This window comes from Zophobas morio, unplaced genomic scaffold (assembly GCF_036711695.1).
Source record: "Zophobas morio isolate AGI-343-1 ecotype UQ-CSIRO unplaced genomic scaffold, CSIRO_AGI_Zmor_V1 ptg000011l, whole genome shotgun sequence".
In the NCBI taxonomy this organism is placed as follows: Eukaryota; Metazoa; Arthropoda; class Insecta; order Coleoptera; family Tenebrionidae; genus Zophobas; species Zophobas morio.
Genome location: NW_026972116.1, coordinates 16,528,758 through 16,545,939, shown reverse-complemented (window position 1 = coordinate 16,545,939; position 17,182 = coordinate 16,528,758). Strand labels below are relative to the sequence as shown.

Here is a 17,182-nt window from a genome sequence, read left to right as displayed (position 1 = left end):
TTGCGAGCAGCCCCTGCCAAATCCGCAGTCGTAAGTTGGTATTTTATTTACGACTTGGTTCAGCTTGCCCCATTTTTTCGGTGTATTGTAATAAATCTGGAATTGTGACTTTCCCTACCGTAATAAGTCCCATAAACCATCGGTGTGCCGCTGATAAAACACGTTTGAATACTGATTTGTTAATGGTAGAAAAACCAACAGTTGAGTCGGGTTTTCCAATCCTTTGATATATGTTTTGAGCTCCCTAATAATAATAGTGTTGACTTTGTACTAGTGAGACTATTAAATAACAAAAGGTCCAACGCGACTAATACTTTCTCTTTCAAGAATGTCTTTGTGTTCGAGGGATGACAAGCTTTAAATCGACCACGTTGTTTATCTAAAGTGAAGAGCATTTCCTTTTACTATTTTATAGCGTCGTTTCTATTTCGATCACTGAGTATCTAATTAAGTTTAACAAAAGCACACTTTCTGCGGCGAGACTAATTAGTGGATTATTGCAATCTAGAGCCGCGTGGTCCGAGGATTATCAGTGCCCTCCGGTTCAGCGACAAGTGTCAACGGCAGGAAGCAGCGATCTGGAAGGCCCCCTTTGGAAGTCGCCGCCAACGGAGGAACATCGCCGGAACCGCTCGATAAAGGTGAGTTAACAGTTTGTATTAAAATTTCGTGATCGTGCTCGACTGCTACCATCGTGATGGATGACTTCCTGACCCGCGTCACAGTTATTGTCTGGAGAGTTTCTTCTGACCCTGAGTCTGGGGTCAGGCGAGATGCTAACTCAGTCACTTCGATCGCAATTAAAGACAAAATGGCCGCCGCCGATCGTGTTCAGTGAAGCGTGTGCTGTTGTTCCCACAACTCTTCCTATTCACGCTTTTAATGGACGTTTACGAGTATTTTTACTGATCCCCTTTCGAAAAATAAAGAATCGGGGTGGAGGATCTAGGGCCAGATGCTCGCGCAGCGGGAGGTAACTAGGGATCGAAGTGCTTGTTGAAAATATATGGCCTCTTTTATTACATTTTAGAACGGTTGTCTGTCCTCGTCTCGGCGCCTCACGATCATCCGCAAAAAGAGGCTGTTTTTGCCCCTAGGAGGGGAAGCACTTGTTTAATGTGGAGGCATTGAAAAGTTATTTCGGGGAAGTTGACCCAAGGCAGGTTGAATCAACATGTTCGGTGGAACAAAAACGGTTTCTACTTAGTTGCAGACAACAAAGTTACTTGGTTTGTTTTTATGTAACAAGGTGAACAAAAACTGGCTGACACTATTTAGACAGCTTATCTTGCAAATAATTGTGTGCCGAGTCATTAACCTGGCGTCCGCGCGATTCAAGGTAGGGAGAATTCAAGCAGGTAATTAAGAGTGCTGTAAACACGCATATTAAAACATCCTGATCTTTTTTGCCCGGGTTTATTAACGAGTTTCTTGAAATGGAACGGAGTATTTTGTCTTGTCATAATTGTATGTTACCAGGGCAGAATTTTATGTTATCACCCGGTTGGGAATAATCTGATTTTATGACCGAAGTCGCTAATGACCAATCAGGTTTTTATGACTCTCAACAAAACTATCAAGGTCAACCAATTCCAAAGGCCCACCAAAGAGACATCGTATTTCTGTCTCATTACGATACGTGTTTATGGCGTTATAAATCTTGCACCTATAAAATGATTTCATATATAAACAAACATAAACGAGATTTTAACGCAAGTATTTAAATAAATTTTGGCAACCAGGTGAAACCTGTCGTTTTTCATGTAGACATCACACACTAAAAGTACAAAGAAAGAAATTGACCTTGTGTTGTTGTTGGTATACAACTTTTTTAAGATACCCTCGAATGTATTGTAATTTATATACAGGTGGTCTGTTTGCAAATCGTCCCATCTCCATAGGGAGACGTGTGTTTTATTTTGAGCTGGCTTTCTTTGTTGGTGGGTTCCTTGGTGCCTATCCTAATCCCTTTGTGTAGGCATAATAGTCAGTATAATGGGATTACTTACCACTTACCACCGTTATCTGCCTTTCCAAGAAACTAATTGTTGAGGTGGCAATGTCGGTCCTGAATCAGACGTTAGATCACATTCTACTTCGGGTCGTTGTCATTTCGCAGGCCAGATTTAATTAAATTATCTGGCAGATTAAAAGAGATAATGTGTTGAATGCTTTAGAAAGCTCACGTTTGAAGAAATAACACTTGAACTAAATGTCACTATCAGTTAATCTCCCAGATCAGATGTTTCATCAGACTATGGATCTGTGTTTCAAAATGTAATCCGATGGGTTCAACAAGGAAAAATTTATCGATTGCAATGCACAGGAGAGTTCTAAAACAAAATGTCAGATAATCTGATCGATAAAGATGACGCACTCGTGCTGTGATTAGTAGTAATGTATACGATCCACTTTGTTCATATCTTGGAATTTAAGGCCCAATCTCATTAACCGCCGCCCGGCGTTTTGTAATTAGGTCGAGCGCTGAGTCCCTCTTCTCGCTCTGTGATGTACTTTAACCAGAATTATGTCGATTTGATGATGTGACCCTCATAACTAGGCATTAGCCCTTTTATAATTGCTGATCGTAGATAGCAACTAACACAGTTGGCAAACCTTGAGAGGATCCACTCGATATCCGCACCGATGTTAAAATAAAGAAGAAATAAACGATTTTGTCACGGACCAAAGGGTTTAATCCTTCAGTAAACTCATTACGACGACTTAATCGCCATTGGTTGTCCTCTGAATCAATTTTTCTCGTTAAGTGACGTTAATTGGGGACTAAAATTCCGTGGAAAGTACAAACCTTCAGCTTCCTCTAGTCTTTTTCAAGATTATGCCTCTCGTAAAATTGAAAAATCACATATCCCGGTAAATTGCCTCCTGGCAGGTATAGTATCGTCGACACGTCGTACGTGTTTTGCACACAAAGCCCTTGCGTATCGAACGCCGGTAAAAAAGTGAACCGCTAATAAAACGGCGCATTTGCCGTGATGGATGCGGACGTGGCGATCCATAATCTCCGTGATGGATGTGGTAATTGTGTGGCATCGGTTTTACGGCTCCAATGACATCCAAGGTCAAGACACTTGGGAACGCTCCGAGCACGCCATGTGCTTACCAGCGCTGCCAACCTTTCAATGATACTAGACTGACATGTCCACTTTCGACATACGGAACCAATTTTGTATTTGCTTGGCTAATAATGACATCATGTTTTGCAATATTCATGCAGTTGACGGTCGTGGTTTTATTTTCGACCCGTCAACTGTTCGTGTCATTGATAGATGTCTTAAAAATTTAACTTCTGAAGTTTTAGCAAACATCGGGCCGAAAACATATTCGAAAGATAGAACTTTCACCGTTGTCAAAACATTTTTGTTTTAACAAGACAATAGGGTCACGAGTATGTGCTAAACATTTCGTTGACGTCTGTAGATACTTTAGTCCGGATTATACAGATTAAAAATACAACGGTTAAAAATTTACCATATTTGATTGTTTCGTTTATTATTTAGGGTCTCCTGCTCCAATATTGTTCGAAAGTTCGCATGTTTTTGTGCCGTGATGTTGGCAACGCCGTGCCCACCACGGGGACGATTTCTTGCTCGTCGCTCGGAACAAGGCGGCGTGCGTGACGCGCACTTGTCTGCCGATCGTCGTTTGTTTGGCTTCCGGCCAAGCCGACGCGATGCTCAAACATCAAACTGTACGATTTATGCGTTAACTACCGGAATTTCCTTTGACTCTACAAGAGGTGGAGGCTGCCAACTCTGTGTTTATTTATAATGCAATAGGGCTAAGGAGAGAGAAAGAATGAAAAAATAACTCGACGCCCACAAGCCACGATAATTAAAACGCTATAAATAATAAATAGGTTTCCGTGGTGCAACCGGATGCCAGATGGATTTTTCGCGCCCCGAACAACGTGTTTGTTCGTTGGCGGGGAAATTTCTTTCTTTCTATGGTTAATTTAGTCGGAAGGACGAGGTGATTCATTATTTAAGGCATGTCCGGATCGAAATTTTCAACGCTCCCTTGACGACGCAATAATTAAGTTTTGTTTTTGTGGTATTACGTTAAATTCTGAGTAACCATTATTACGGACGCCGACTTCCAAATATTCGATTGGTTGGAGTAATTGACAACCAAGCTGATGGACAGAAATTGATTAGAATGCCTAATTTGCCTTTGTGTAAATGGAATTTATCAACGTGGTGCTAGAAATACACGTCGTTGCCAAAAATTAACATACTAATTATTCAAATTCATGTATCCACCTTTGACCACCAACCGCTAAATTTCTTAGAAATGAAAATTTTGACCTTGTTTGAAAACACTATCTACAAGCGTTATTTATGGTGGATTCTACTTTACTTTCAAATATTTTTAAACTTCCTGCAGTCTGTAAAAATAATCTGATCGAGATTGACGTTCTTGTTGCCATTTTTTTTACAATTGACAAAAAATTTGAAGTTCTAAGAATCTATAGCACTTTCGGGAAACATTGACACCCTTGTTTTTTCAAATATGTTTTTCTTGCATTTTATTGCTGTTGCATTCGTCATACATCTATTTAGTTCACGCTGGTTTTGGTCACTGGAAAACCCCCATCACCATTTTTGAACCGCAAATTGTATTGAATTTCTCAGTTGATTTATTATGGGGTGGTCGAATTGAATAGGACACCCGCTGTCGAGTAAATGTAAAGTACCACGGATGGCGTATTAGATTTAAGTGTCGCTTACACATACATTTGTTTGCCAAGCAAGCCTCGAAAACGCAGAAAGAGATGCGTCGAATATGCGTTCACCAAATTTTATTAGCAGCAAACACGTTTCAACTGAGTTAATAAAATCATAATCGTGTCTAGTCCTTACCACACTATCATTGGCAACCTATATTTTGAAGCTCATAAATTACAAGTTCTTCAGTTGCCTTTCCCTGTTGCTTTAGCAGGTTAAGAAGCGTTTGAAGGTTCGACTACGAAGTTAGACTAGGTTATAAATTGTACCTGCAGATTTCCTACCTTCATTGAGTAAAACCTCTCACATTTGCAGCATACCAAAGCCACTGTTTTGATAGAGCTTCCGTTTATTAACTACACACTCGTCGTATCCTTATATGGTAAAGTAAAAGGTCTCTGTATCTCTTTTAGTCTTTGACAAAACAACTGGTATATCTGTAATTCTGATGATATGAACCATGGGAAAATAATTTAATCAACCCTGGAGAGATAAATTTTGCATAAATATAAAATATTACGTATCGCATTTAAAAGCCCGCAGTAAACACGACATATAGAATTAATAAACCAATTACTGCTCTTATTATGTTCACAAATTGAGCGGCAACATTAAGTCTCCCGTTCCTAACTCTCCGCTAAGAGCATCGTCGATTTTCGGCTCCAGTCCCCGCCCCTGAAACACTACCTGCCATTACGCCACCCCCAATCAATCGCGCGCGAACGTGACCGAAATACATTAAATACACCATCTGAAAATATTCCAGATACGCAATCTTCATGCCTCGATCTTATCTCACTTGATGAATAGAACGCCAACGTAAAAAACCCATCCCGAAATCGAGACGGATGAAAGCTTTTACGTTCAACTTCCTCAGGTAACGCGGCCGACAAAAAAACTGTTTAGATCTCTTTCAGTCGGAAAATCAGTGTATCCTCGTTTAATTCGGGTCGGCTGCGAGCCCGGGAATCAGAAGATATGGATCTCTTGCGGCGTCCAACCTTGACTGCCGGAATGGTAAGATCGTGATGTAGTCGAACATGATGGTGCCCATCCCGATAGCCGCGGGACGATCAGGTCCGCGTTGTTGCTCCTTTGTTGAGGATCGCATAGTCACGGTTACGTTAATGGCACTTGCCATTGTATGCCGCTCCGAGACCATTATTATTGTTGCAACGACGACGAGTCGCCCCTCATTGCCCGCGCCCTCGATCGATCTAATTACCATTCAGCGTGCGTTACGAAGACAAAAAAAGGAAGGAAGAGAAAAAGTGCGCCAGGCCGTTAGTGCCACGACGAGGAGATGGAAGAGAGACGTCGCAAATCGTCGGGCTTGACGGTCATTAAAACGAAATTGCCTCGTTTTGGAATAGGGGCATTGTTCCAAGAGAGGTCGTTAATGCTGGCAGTGATTTAGCAGTTGGTTTGGGAGTGCATAGGAGTATCGATTACGGTTTGATTGAAGACGCTGGTTTTTATCTATATTTGAGTTGATGTAAGGAACCGCGAACTATCCGACAAATTACAGTGGGTTTTATGACTTAATTGCACAGTAAGGAAGTTTGCCGCGAGCAGATTCCCGAAGCGCTCGTTCACAATTGTTCTCTGAAGTATCAACACTGAAGGTGAAAGTACAAGGGAGACACATCTTCATTGTAAGGATATGGGTGACCAATACATTATTTTGTTCCAAAAAATTCACTCCTCGCTTTAAATCAAACCGGAAAAGTGCCAAATTATGCGATTTTGTCGAGTCAAGTCAAGATTCCTTAGATTCTATTTTGACTTATTTCCAAGCTACAATACACTGCGATAGATCCATTGAACTCGTCAATCGTCTTGGTATCTGATTTCTAAACAATTTTGCCACAGAAACAACCAATCGGCCTGTTCTTCTACTTTCTTCTGTTTTTCATATTGTGAGTTCTTTAGATTTCGCAAACGTAAAGGGAAATTCAAAACCATTTCTATTCAACGTTCCAAAGAGTTTTCAATGAGTTCCTAGAATTTAACATTATAGATTGACCAAAATGACCAGATGAGGTCGTTTTTACACTACGGGATGGCGCCTTTTACGGGGGCGGTTGCTCGGGCGCTAAGATTTCTACTAGCCTATAACGACTATGACAAGAAATTATTGATTAACACAGCCACCAAAGAAAAAAAAAAAAATATATATATATATATAATTCGGTCAGGGGCGTCTTTTGGTCTCCCTGGCGGCCGCTCCTTGTTGGACGGGGCTGCTATTTTGGCTAGTTGGTACCCATGATGGACGTTATTTTTTCCTAAGTCGGCGCCAGGTTTTCATGTAATGTCAATAATATCTTTATTAGATTTTTCTGCTTTTGACAGCCAAAAAGTACTTGTGTGACAGTGACAGCTGAAGTTATTAGGTAAATCCATGATGAAACTACATTTAGAGACTTTGCTGTTCTTGGTATATGGTCGCGGCCATACAAAAGTGGTCTACTAGGTTTTAACAAACTTCAAAATTTAAACATGTTTAAATTATCCATTATTTTGTTTTAGTAAAATAAATATTCAAAATAGAAAAAAGTACCGACTGATTTTCGTTTGTGATTTTGTTGTCAAATTGGCAACATTTAAAATTTTATGACGGCCTACTTGATTGTCAAATTAACATTTATGACAGGAAGTCAATATCAGCTGATCTCGCCTCAACCAATCAACACGTTTGTTAGGTATGTTCACGTTAAAAGTGACATCTGTGAACTGACATACTAGTATGGGTGCCAATAAGTCGGAATTGCTAAGACAAAAATTTTCTTCAATCATTTATTGTCATCCGGTACTTTCATTAGATTTCTACAATCTAGGGGCGTTTTAAATGTTGCTTTGGCGATTTTGGTGACTTCGGGGTCCCTTTGTTAGCGATTACTGGGATACTGCGACGACTGATCTGGACACCTTTTCTTCAGGTTTTGGTTTGGTGCGGCGCAGCTGGGGCGAAAAATAATCCCTGCCCTTGGTACACATATGATGTCTTGTGGGCGACCAAAATTTGCCTGATTGTTAACATTTCCTTCATGTGTACATGTGCTCTATAGTGGATCATGATTCCATTCTAATTTTAATTACGGTAGGTTTGTATACCACCGTTAGCAGTAATATGGAAATTTTATTTTCCCCCAAATAGTCGTCCATAAGTAACATGGACTTGTACATCTAAAAATAATAAGTATAAATAGCAGGCGTTAGTAACCTTCGAACTTTCAGGAAAAAATTGTTCAATGGGTATTGATCTTTTATCTCTGGGGGAAGTTGAGCGTATTTACTTCCCTGTTCAATAATACACACTGCCAAGAAGTTTTCCATTCCAAATTTATTATCGCCGAGAATTCAAGGAACACGAGAAAGTTTACATCGGTTTGTAAATTATCACAACAATGAAAAAACACTCGATAAACACCAGTTTCCTAAAAAAATTAATCGTCATCATGACAACTAAAACTAAGCGTAATTGCCACAATAAAAAACAGGAAATCACTTTTATTCTAATCGATACGTACATGTTTAGCTAGAATTATTCATGAAACTTGAATTCAAAGTGTGGGAGTTGAATCCGAGTAAATTTTCTCACTGCCCCCACAGTTCCGGAGCCTACACCGTACTGTATTAAATATTTCACTATTCACTTGAATGTCTATTAAGCCTATTTTACATACCAGCAAATTCTAAAACCTAAAAACTATAATAAATGCGGACTGAATACACCGAACGAACAGAACCTGCCAAACATGCACTAAACCAAATACATCATCCGTGTTTGTTTGTGCACCACGGTCTGTTTCCTTTTTTGGATCAATACCCAAAGAAGAGAGAATTCGTGTTTACCAGCCTGACAACGCGCCTGAAAGACGACTAAAATTCTTTGCGTGGTGAAATTACGGCCTTAAATGGCGGGCGCCTTTGATTGTCCTAATTATGGGGCGTCGTCTGTTCATTCGGTGCGTTGGGTTTGTTCACGCGCAAGTGAATAAACTTAACAGAGCAATTAAAAACGCCGGAACAGTAGAATGAGTGGCGAGTTTTTACTCATTATTGTACTACAAACGACGCGCAGTCGCTTGGACGGTACAAGTGTCATTGTTGAAAGAAAATCAGGGAGCACTTTTTATGTACAAAACGACGTAGTCATTCGACAGGCTTTTTAATATTTGAAAGCTTGTGTATGAACGCCACTATATCGCAGTATCAGATCACTTGAACAACAAAATGTGTGTTTCATTCGTGCATCATATCATATCGTTTTGTTTTTAATCGCCGTTGAAATTCGATAGAATGGGAAAATCCAAATGCACTCCTCGGATTAGCGGTTTTCGATAAATTTTTATTTGTCAATAAAAATAAGCACTGACTGATAAGGTTTGACATTCGTGCGTAGTATATTTATCATTGATAAGAATAATAGTAGTAAATTTGCCCGAAGTCATTTGTAGGAATATAAATAGATGTTTTCCAACTGACGCAAATTCCTGATATAGATGAGTGGTATTTATCTTAATCGTAATTGTTTTATTACCTTAAAAGTTTATGTATTGTGGAATGAGTAATTGCGCTTGGAATGTTGCACAAACCACATTATTACATTTTGTTGTTATATTTTTTGTTCATTGTTTCCTTATCAATATGCAATAGACGATAGTTGTTTGTATAGTTTGATATTCGAGCAATTTTTGTGATGTACATAGATTGGTTGATGTAATTAGTATCCCGATAGTGTTAGACAGCAATAATAATTAAACAGCGCTTAATAAAGCCCCCTCGGGAAACGTTAATTAGAGGCGAACCTCCAGCAAATCCAAATTAAATATAAAGTAAAAAATTCATCAATGCAAGTATAAAAGCATAAAGCGTTGTACCCTCTTTGTTCTTTTTAATACCGCTAACGCTCCCTCTTATTTTGAAAGCCCACACCGCATTTAAATTTAATATAGTTCGCTTGTGAAATTTTTCCCTCATTTCATCTCCACCTGACGCTGGCGTGTCTGGAAATGCCTCCAGATTGCTCAACTCAGGCATGCACAACGCTTGCACGTCAGAATCAGTTGTAAATTTCAATTAACCATAATTGAAGTGCTACATATTTGAATCCTGTTACAGCAAGCTTCGAACGTGACCGAAATGGTTATACGTCGTTACTCTCGTTTGAATGTGTCTTAAGAGATGGACTCGGCAAAAACGCCCTCGACGTCACGTTCCTGGGGTTGTTTGTGTGAGGGTGGTTTCGCCAGGGAAAAAACCGTTATGACGTCGATCGGACTGTTTTTATCCGGCGAAAAAAATCGGTCGATACTGCTGAATGAGAGGTTCCAGTATTCTGGGTTTTGCATGTATTTTTCAACGGAATCGTCGAATTTTGCCGTCAGTCAATTAGACATCTCATTAAATTTGCAGCGGCGCGGATTATTGTGGGTGGACGATCCGAAAAAAAGGATTTTTGACGACTGATAGTTTTTGCCCATTAGCAGTTAACGGGATTTACAGCTAACGGGTTTCCCGCCTATATCCTGTAATATGATCGGTCTTTCGACCGACATGTGTTGTACGGAAAGAAAGAACAAGTTTGCTTGAAAAATTTGTATTGTGGGGGCTGGCTCGAAACGAGGGGGAAGTGTTGCAAAGTAGTTTCCGTGTTATTTATGAGATGAATCCACAGAAAGCGGCTTTGTTCCGCACTAATGGAATTAATAGCTTCGCTACGGTCGCTGTACAAAAAGCGGTTTTTGTTGCTAAAATGACTCGCCGGAGGTGGGGATTGTCTCTTTTGAAGCGTTTGATGGCGGATTTACGTTTTTCTAAAGGCGAGAAAAACGAAAAGCAGAACGCAATTTTTTCAGACTTGACGAAAATTATATACCCAACTAATTAGGAACGAGAACTAGGAGATCAAGCGAACGCCAGTCCCCGGTCACCGAGATTCGGCCTTAAGCGTGACAACTCTGTTTACTCGCCAGCAGTTCTGAATAGTTTTAAATTAGGTTAGTGTCAGTTTTATTATCTCGTAACTGGTTATATTATGAATTTATGCCCGTAATGTCTTACCCGGCGTGTACCTGAATAACAAACAATAAGACCCGCTTTACATTTATTTATTTTACCGAACAGCCGAGTTATTGCATAAGAATGAATAATTCAATTCAGAGCGGTGTTTAGATATTGACTTGACCCACTTACTTTCTGTATCATTCTGCTCTTTTGTTCGAAATCGTGAACTTCGGTTTCGTCACAAACTTTATAGCAGACAAAAATTTGTTTGATCTCTCTGCTGGAATGTCATCTATTTTGCATAAAGCGCCGTCATAACAGAGCTCGGACGATTATTTAATAACTCCCTAATGAATTCTAGCTTCTTTGTCTTTGATGTATATTAATAAGGTTTAGACCTGCAGCTAACTGAATAAAAAAGGTGGAACGCTTATAATTTCCAGCTGGGTTTCAGTCGATTCATCCAATATTGAAGACTAATTAAAAATCTATCAAGCCCCTTGCCAGCGAATTTGCGTGGTCGTAGGCGAAATATTTTCCTGTAACGAGCGTCACGGCATCGATCGTTGCCAGCTTTCTGCACTGGATACCTACAAAAAACGGTGTGGGTATCACAAAAAGTTTTCCTTGGCGAAGGAAAGTTACGCCGAATTTTTTTCGCGAGGATTAAAGTCGCCTCAAAATATTGGCTTAAGGGGATCTGGGCTGTTTATTTTGTCGGCTGTGCAAATAAACATTGGAGTTGGAAATTGTACAAATTTTAGGTTCTTTTAATTAGATTATAAACAAGCAGCTTTGAATGAGGCGTAATTAAAAAAAAAAAGGTCAAAAGTTACTTCGACAGAACTTGGCTCGCCCAACAAATCCTGGTTTTTTGCAAAATTATAAAATTTGATTTTGCGAAATTTTACTTTTTTGTAATGACCTTTATGATTTCACCCACTTAAAAAAAACGGCAGTTGGGGTCCCTGAGAAGGTTTCACCTTCTATTAAAAAAAAAATTGGGACCCCTGAGAAGGTTTCAGATTTAAAAAAAAAGCAGTTGTTGTCCCCGAAAAGATTTCACCTTCTTAAAAAAAAAAGACATTCGGGGCCCCTGAGAAGGTTTCACCTATTAAAAAAAAAAGCCATTTGGGACCCCTGAGAAGGTTTCAGTTTTTTTTAAAAAGACAGTTGGTGTCCCCGAGAAGGTTTCATCTTCTTAAAAAAAAGACAGTTGGGGCACCCGAGAAGGTTTCACCTTCTGTGAGAAAAGACGGTTTGGATACCCGAGAAGGTTTCACCTATTAAAAAAAAGACATTTGGGACTCCTGAGAAGGTTTCAGATTTAAAAAAAAAGGCAGTTGGTGTCCTCGAGAAGATTTCACCTTCTATAAAAAAGAAGACAGTTGGGATCCCCGAGAAGGTTTCACCTATTTAAAAAAGTAGATTTGGGATCCCTGAGAAGGTTTCAGATTTTTTAAAAAAGACAGTTGGTATCCCCGAGAAGGTTTCACCTTCTTAAAAACAAAAGGCAGTTGGTGTCCCCGAGAAAATTTCACCTTCTATAAAAAAGAAGACAGTTGGGATCCCCGAGAAGGTTTCACCTTCTTAAAAAAAAGATAGTTGGGGCCAGCGAGAAGGTTTTACCATCTGTAAAAAAAGACCGTTGGTGTCCCCGAGAAGATTTCACCTTCTATAAAAAAGAAGACAGTTGGGATCCCCGAGAAGGTTTCACCTTCTAAAAAAAAAGACAGTTGAGGCCAGCGGGAAGGTTTTACCATCTGTAAAAAGAGACCGTTGGTGTCCCCGAGAAGATTTCACCTTCTATAAAAAAGAAGACAGTTGGGATCCCCGAGAAGGCTTCACCTATTAAAAAAAATAGATTTGGGATCCCTGAGAAGGTTTCAGATTTTTTAAAAGACAGTTGGTGTCCCCGAGAAGGTTTTACCATCTGTAAAAAAAAGACGGTTGGATCCCCGAGAAGGTTTCACCTATTAAAAAAAAGACATTTGGGACTCCTGAGAAGGTTTCAGTTTACAAAAAAAAGACAGTTAAGTGTCCCCGAGAAGGTTTCACCTATTAAAAAAAATAGATTTGGGATCCCTGAGAAGGTTTCAGATTTTTTAAAAAAGACAGTTGGTGTCCCCGAGAAGGTTTCACCTTCTTAAAAAAATATAGTTGGGGCCACCGAGAAGGTTTTACCAACTGTAAAAAAAAGACGGTTGGATCCCCGAGAAGGTTTCAGATTTAAAAAAAAAGACAGTTGATGTCCCCGAGAAGATTTCACCTTCTATAAAAAAGAAGACAGTTGGGATCCCCGAGAAGATTTCACCTTCTATAAAAAAGAAGACAGTTGGGATCCCCGAGAAGGTTTCACCTATTAAAAAAAATAGATTTGGAATCCCTGAGAAGGTTTCAGATTTTTTAAAAGACAGTTGGTGTCCCCGAGAAGGTTTCACCTCCTTAAAAAAAAAAAAAACAGTTGGGGCCACCAACAAGGTTTTACCATCTGTAAAAAAAAAACGGTTAGGATCCCCGAGAAGGTTTCACCTATTAAAAAAAAAGACATTTGGGACCCCTGAGAAGGTTTCAAAGTTTTTAAAAAAGACGGTTGGTGTTCCCGAGAAGCCTCTACCCTCTAAAAAAAAAGACAGTTGGTACTTCCCAGAAGGTTCAATCTTCTTTAAAAAAAAAAGACAGTTGGGACCCTCGAGAAAGTTTCACCCTTTTAAAAAAAAGATATCTCGGGCCCCCGAGAAGGTGTCACATTCTGAAAAAAAAAATCGAATATTATTTCGACAGAAATACAAATCCCTTTAAAATATTATAAAATTTAAGTTTACGATTTTCGTTTTGTGATAACTTCTATAAAGTAAAAACTAGTGGCATAATTAGCAGTTAACTAACGGGAACAAATCTAGATATTCTTAATTTCTCAGCACATGCTTAAGTTCGACTGTTTATGTTTATACTTCGAAAACATTCGACTATTAGCACCTTTAGATTACAAGCATCAGCGGTTAAAAGGGAATGAAATTTGATTTTGTCCCCTCAAGGCAGAAGAGAGGAGCGATTATTAATTAACCACACTCAGTTTTTTTTTTTCCAAAAACACGTATGAAGTTACAAAAATTCGGCAAAATTGTATGACGGACAAATTTTGATTAACGATTTACCATGCTGCATATAACCTTAAAATATTTCACAACATTCCGTTTTTGCAATTACAGAGTTAAATTGTAAAATATTGTTATATAATTTTTGATTTTTTCCCTAAAAATCTGGATGCTCTGGGTAAAAACTCAACACGGATTCATAAATCACGTATGCACGTGTATGTAATTCTATATAATTTAAAGAAAATTTAATCGTTGAAATTGTAACTAAAAACACGTCAGGAAGACCTATTTTTTCGTTCTCTAGGAGTTATGAAACGGCAGCTTAGTTTACGTTCGGGAGTAAAAAATTGAGACACGAATACAATCTAAACTCTAACGATACCCTAGACCTCTTGAAGTCATTCTCCAAAAGCCTATTCTCTGAAACACGCTAATTTGCACCTATTATGTAAATAACAGTGGGTACTCGATCTGATTTATAATTAACAAGCGAACAATTACAAAAGAATGTTTTAAAAATGTCATAATTTTAGTGAATTGTGTGAAAGAAGAAGACAATAAAGGATTGTTATACAGGATATTATGTAACTGGAATGTGTTCCTCATAATATACGATCCTACAAAATCGATCGTACAAATCACTGACACAGACAATAAATAATATTTTGTCTCTAGAAAACTTAATTATAAGTTTTGCAAAATTTCATTCTACCCTATAAAATTTTATTGAAAATAACGAGATGGACAGTGGAACATACAATGGTAAGAAGTATCTTTCTAATATCTCGGGATTACCGGCACGCGACAACTTTAAGTTGTAAATATCTCTTGCTATTGTACTACTGTCCGTCTCGTTTTTGCCAATAAAATTTTATAGGGTAGAATGAAATTTCCAAAACTATAATTCATTACACAGTGGATCAGATACGACACTGTTCAGTTTATGGCGACTGTCAAGGAACGCAGGTAGTCGTATGGCTTTAGGAGTAGAGCTTAATATTGTTCTTTTAATTTGCCTTGTGTGGATGTTCAAATTAACAATAGTTGAAAATGCCAAGAAAGTAACATCGTTTGTGAAAGGAAGAATAGAAGTAGGATTAAATTTGAGCCTTGCAGTCTTCAGTGAAGTATGTCGTGAACAGACAAGGCTTAGACTTCGTTTCGCGCCTGGAAAAATGCGCCATTTATGACCGCCGCTCACTATACAAGAGCCACTTTGTATTATATAGCAAACATAAAACTGTATCTAATGGAGTCTGCCATTAAATATAGGACGCCGCATGTGCCCGTGGAAATAATCCTTTAGCTTATTTAGCCACGTAAGCTCAGATAAAAAATGGTCTTTACACAAAACTTGTAGAAAATTCTCCGTCAGAATTTCCCATAATTGCGTTGAGGGATTAAAATCAGGTCTTTTGCGAGCCGCAGAACTAACGGAAATGTACGCTTTAGCCGCTAATCCGATGAGTGCAAACAGCATTGCAGTCCTAATTAAAGCCGAGTCGAGCCGTAGCGGAGGAAACCGCCCATCGTGGGGGCCATTATGTACCGCTAAGCTATTCTCCGTGCCGTCCGCCCAGAACCGAGATTGCGCTATTGATTTAGTGCTTCTTCGTGCCCGGTATGGAAGGCTGCAGGTTCAGAGGCGTCGCACATATCGCGAAAACGCTATTTTTTATTGGGGAAAAATGGTAATTTCGCTCGACGGGATCGTTGGCCCGACGTAATTATCGGCCTGTCTTATCGCCGTATAATTTCGGTTGCATTATTCCGCTCCGAGTGTAATTTCGAGGAATTCCGGTCGGCGAAATGCATCGTTGATTTTCCATTTATCAAACGATTATGTTGAGAAACGAGAAGTCGGATAATTTTACGAGATTGATGAAAAATCTAATCGAAAGTGATTTATTTTACGCATGGCGGACGATTTGGTGGAAAGTAAAAGCTAATTTGTTGAATGTTACAATAAAACTTGGAGCTGTCATTAAGCTGATTAACAGACCGAGACGATATGGTGCAGTGAAGATCAAAGCTTTTTGGGTAATTAGTGCATTAGTGTTACACAATGCGCTATTATAGACATCCATGATTCACGCGCAGAACTCACCCGTTATGGATATTTCATATAGATCAGGGTCATCGCAACCGATAAAAGACGGCAAATGGATTAGAAAACGCCAATTTATAGGCCAGGAGCACCAAATTTCCTGTGTTACAATCTGGGTCACTTGAAATATGAAACAAACGGCCTAGATTTTATTCCCGAGACCCAAAGCTGAGTTTAATGTAAAGTTGAGTAGTACACAAAAATGGAGCTAGAAGCAAGAGTAAAGCAATTATCATTGACTTGTTTACACCAGAACGAACATGTTATCACGTGTATGCTTTTTTCGTAACACACATTTAAATTCCTAATTAGAAAAAAGTGACTCGATAATCTTTGAGTAAAGTCGGGTTCATCGTCCACCCGATAAGCGCCGAACTAAAAATGCAGCGATCTGATCAGACAATGAGATTAATTTTATTGATGGTTGTGTACAAGGTCACGCTTTGATGGCACTTGGCCGAAGTGGGCACGAATCCGATGCCACGTTTGCCTTGGTCTTGTTATAGCATGATTAATTCTGGCAATAATCCTGCAAAGGTAAAGCAACGTCGAGTGGAAACGTAACCCGTTTTACGTCGATCGTAAGCGCGCCGCCACAGCGGGCAAATTAATTTCACGCTAGCGTGATACCAACATCGCCATCTCCATTTTAGGTTACATTATGTGACACGGTAATTTCAAAAATGCTGGAAACAATGAGTCCTCCTCCGCAGCGTGTACATTTCATTGTGGTTGTGGATTACTCCTACGGAGCCATTGCAGGATGTTGAAGGATTAATGGAACGGCAATTTTCCGCTTCATTTTTGTACAGCGTGGATATTTTTTGATTGCTTTATAAATAGCACAGCGCGACGCGGTCAACAGGGAATTATTGAAATAAATTGCATGCAAATCTGCTATTAGAATCAACAGTGGCAAATCACTCTAGGCGAGTCTGCTTCGTGTTGCTTTTTTTTCGTCGGAGTTAATGGGTTTCTCCTGGTAAAAAGTGGTACCGCGTCAATTCGTCGTGCACAATTCGTCGCGCGACAATTGATCGCAAACAACTGATCGCAGCGTCAATTGGTCGCAGCGACAACTGGTCGCAACGACAACTGGTCGCAGTCACAATTGATCGCAACACAATTCGTCGCAAGTACAACTGGTCGCATGCGACAATTGATCGCAGGCGAAAAATGATAGCGTTTATAGAGAAATAAGTAATTGTTATGAA

At 39.3% G+C, this 17,182-nt stretch overlaps 1 protein-coding gene across 1 annotated transcript in view; it reads left to right on the top strand.

Moving 5' to 3' along the window:
• Positions 1-17,182, top strand: part of LOC135127052 (lysine-specific demethylase 3A) — a 290,069-nt gene that overhangs the window by 230,331 nt on the left and 42,556 nt on the right. The window contains exon 7 of the mRNA XM_064053353.1: positions 509-641. Within this exon, the coding sequence (XP_063909423.1) occupies positions 509-641 (133 nt within the window). The remainder of the gene's footprint in view (positions 1-508; positions 642-17,182) is intronic.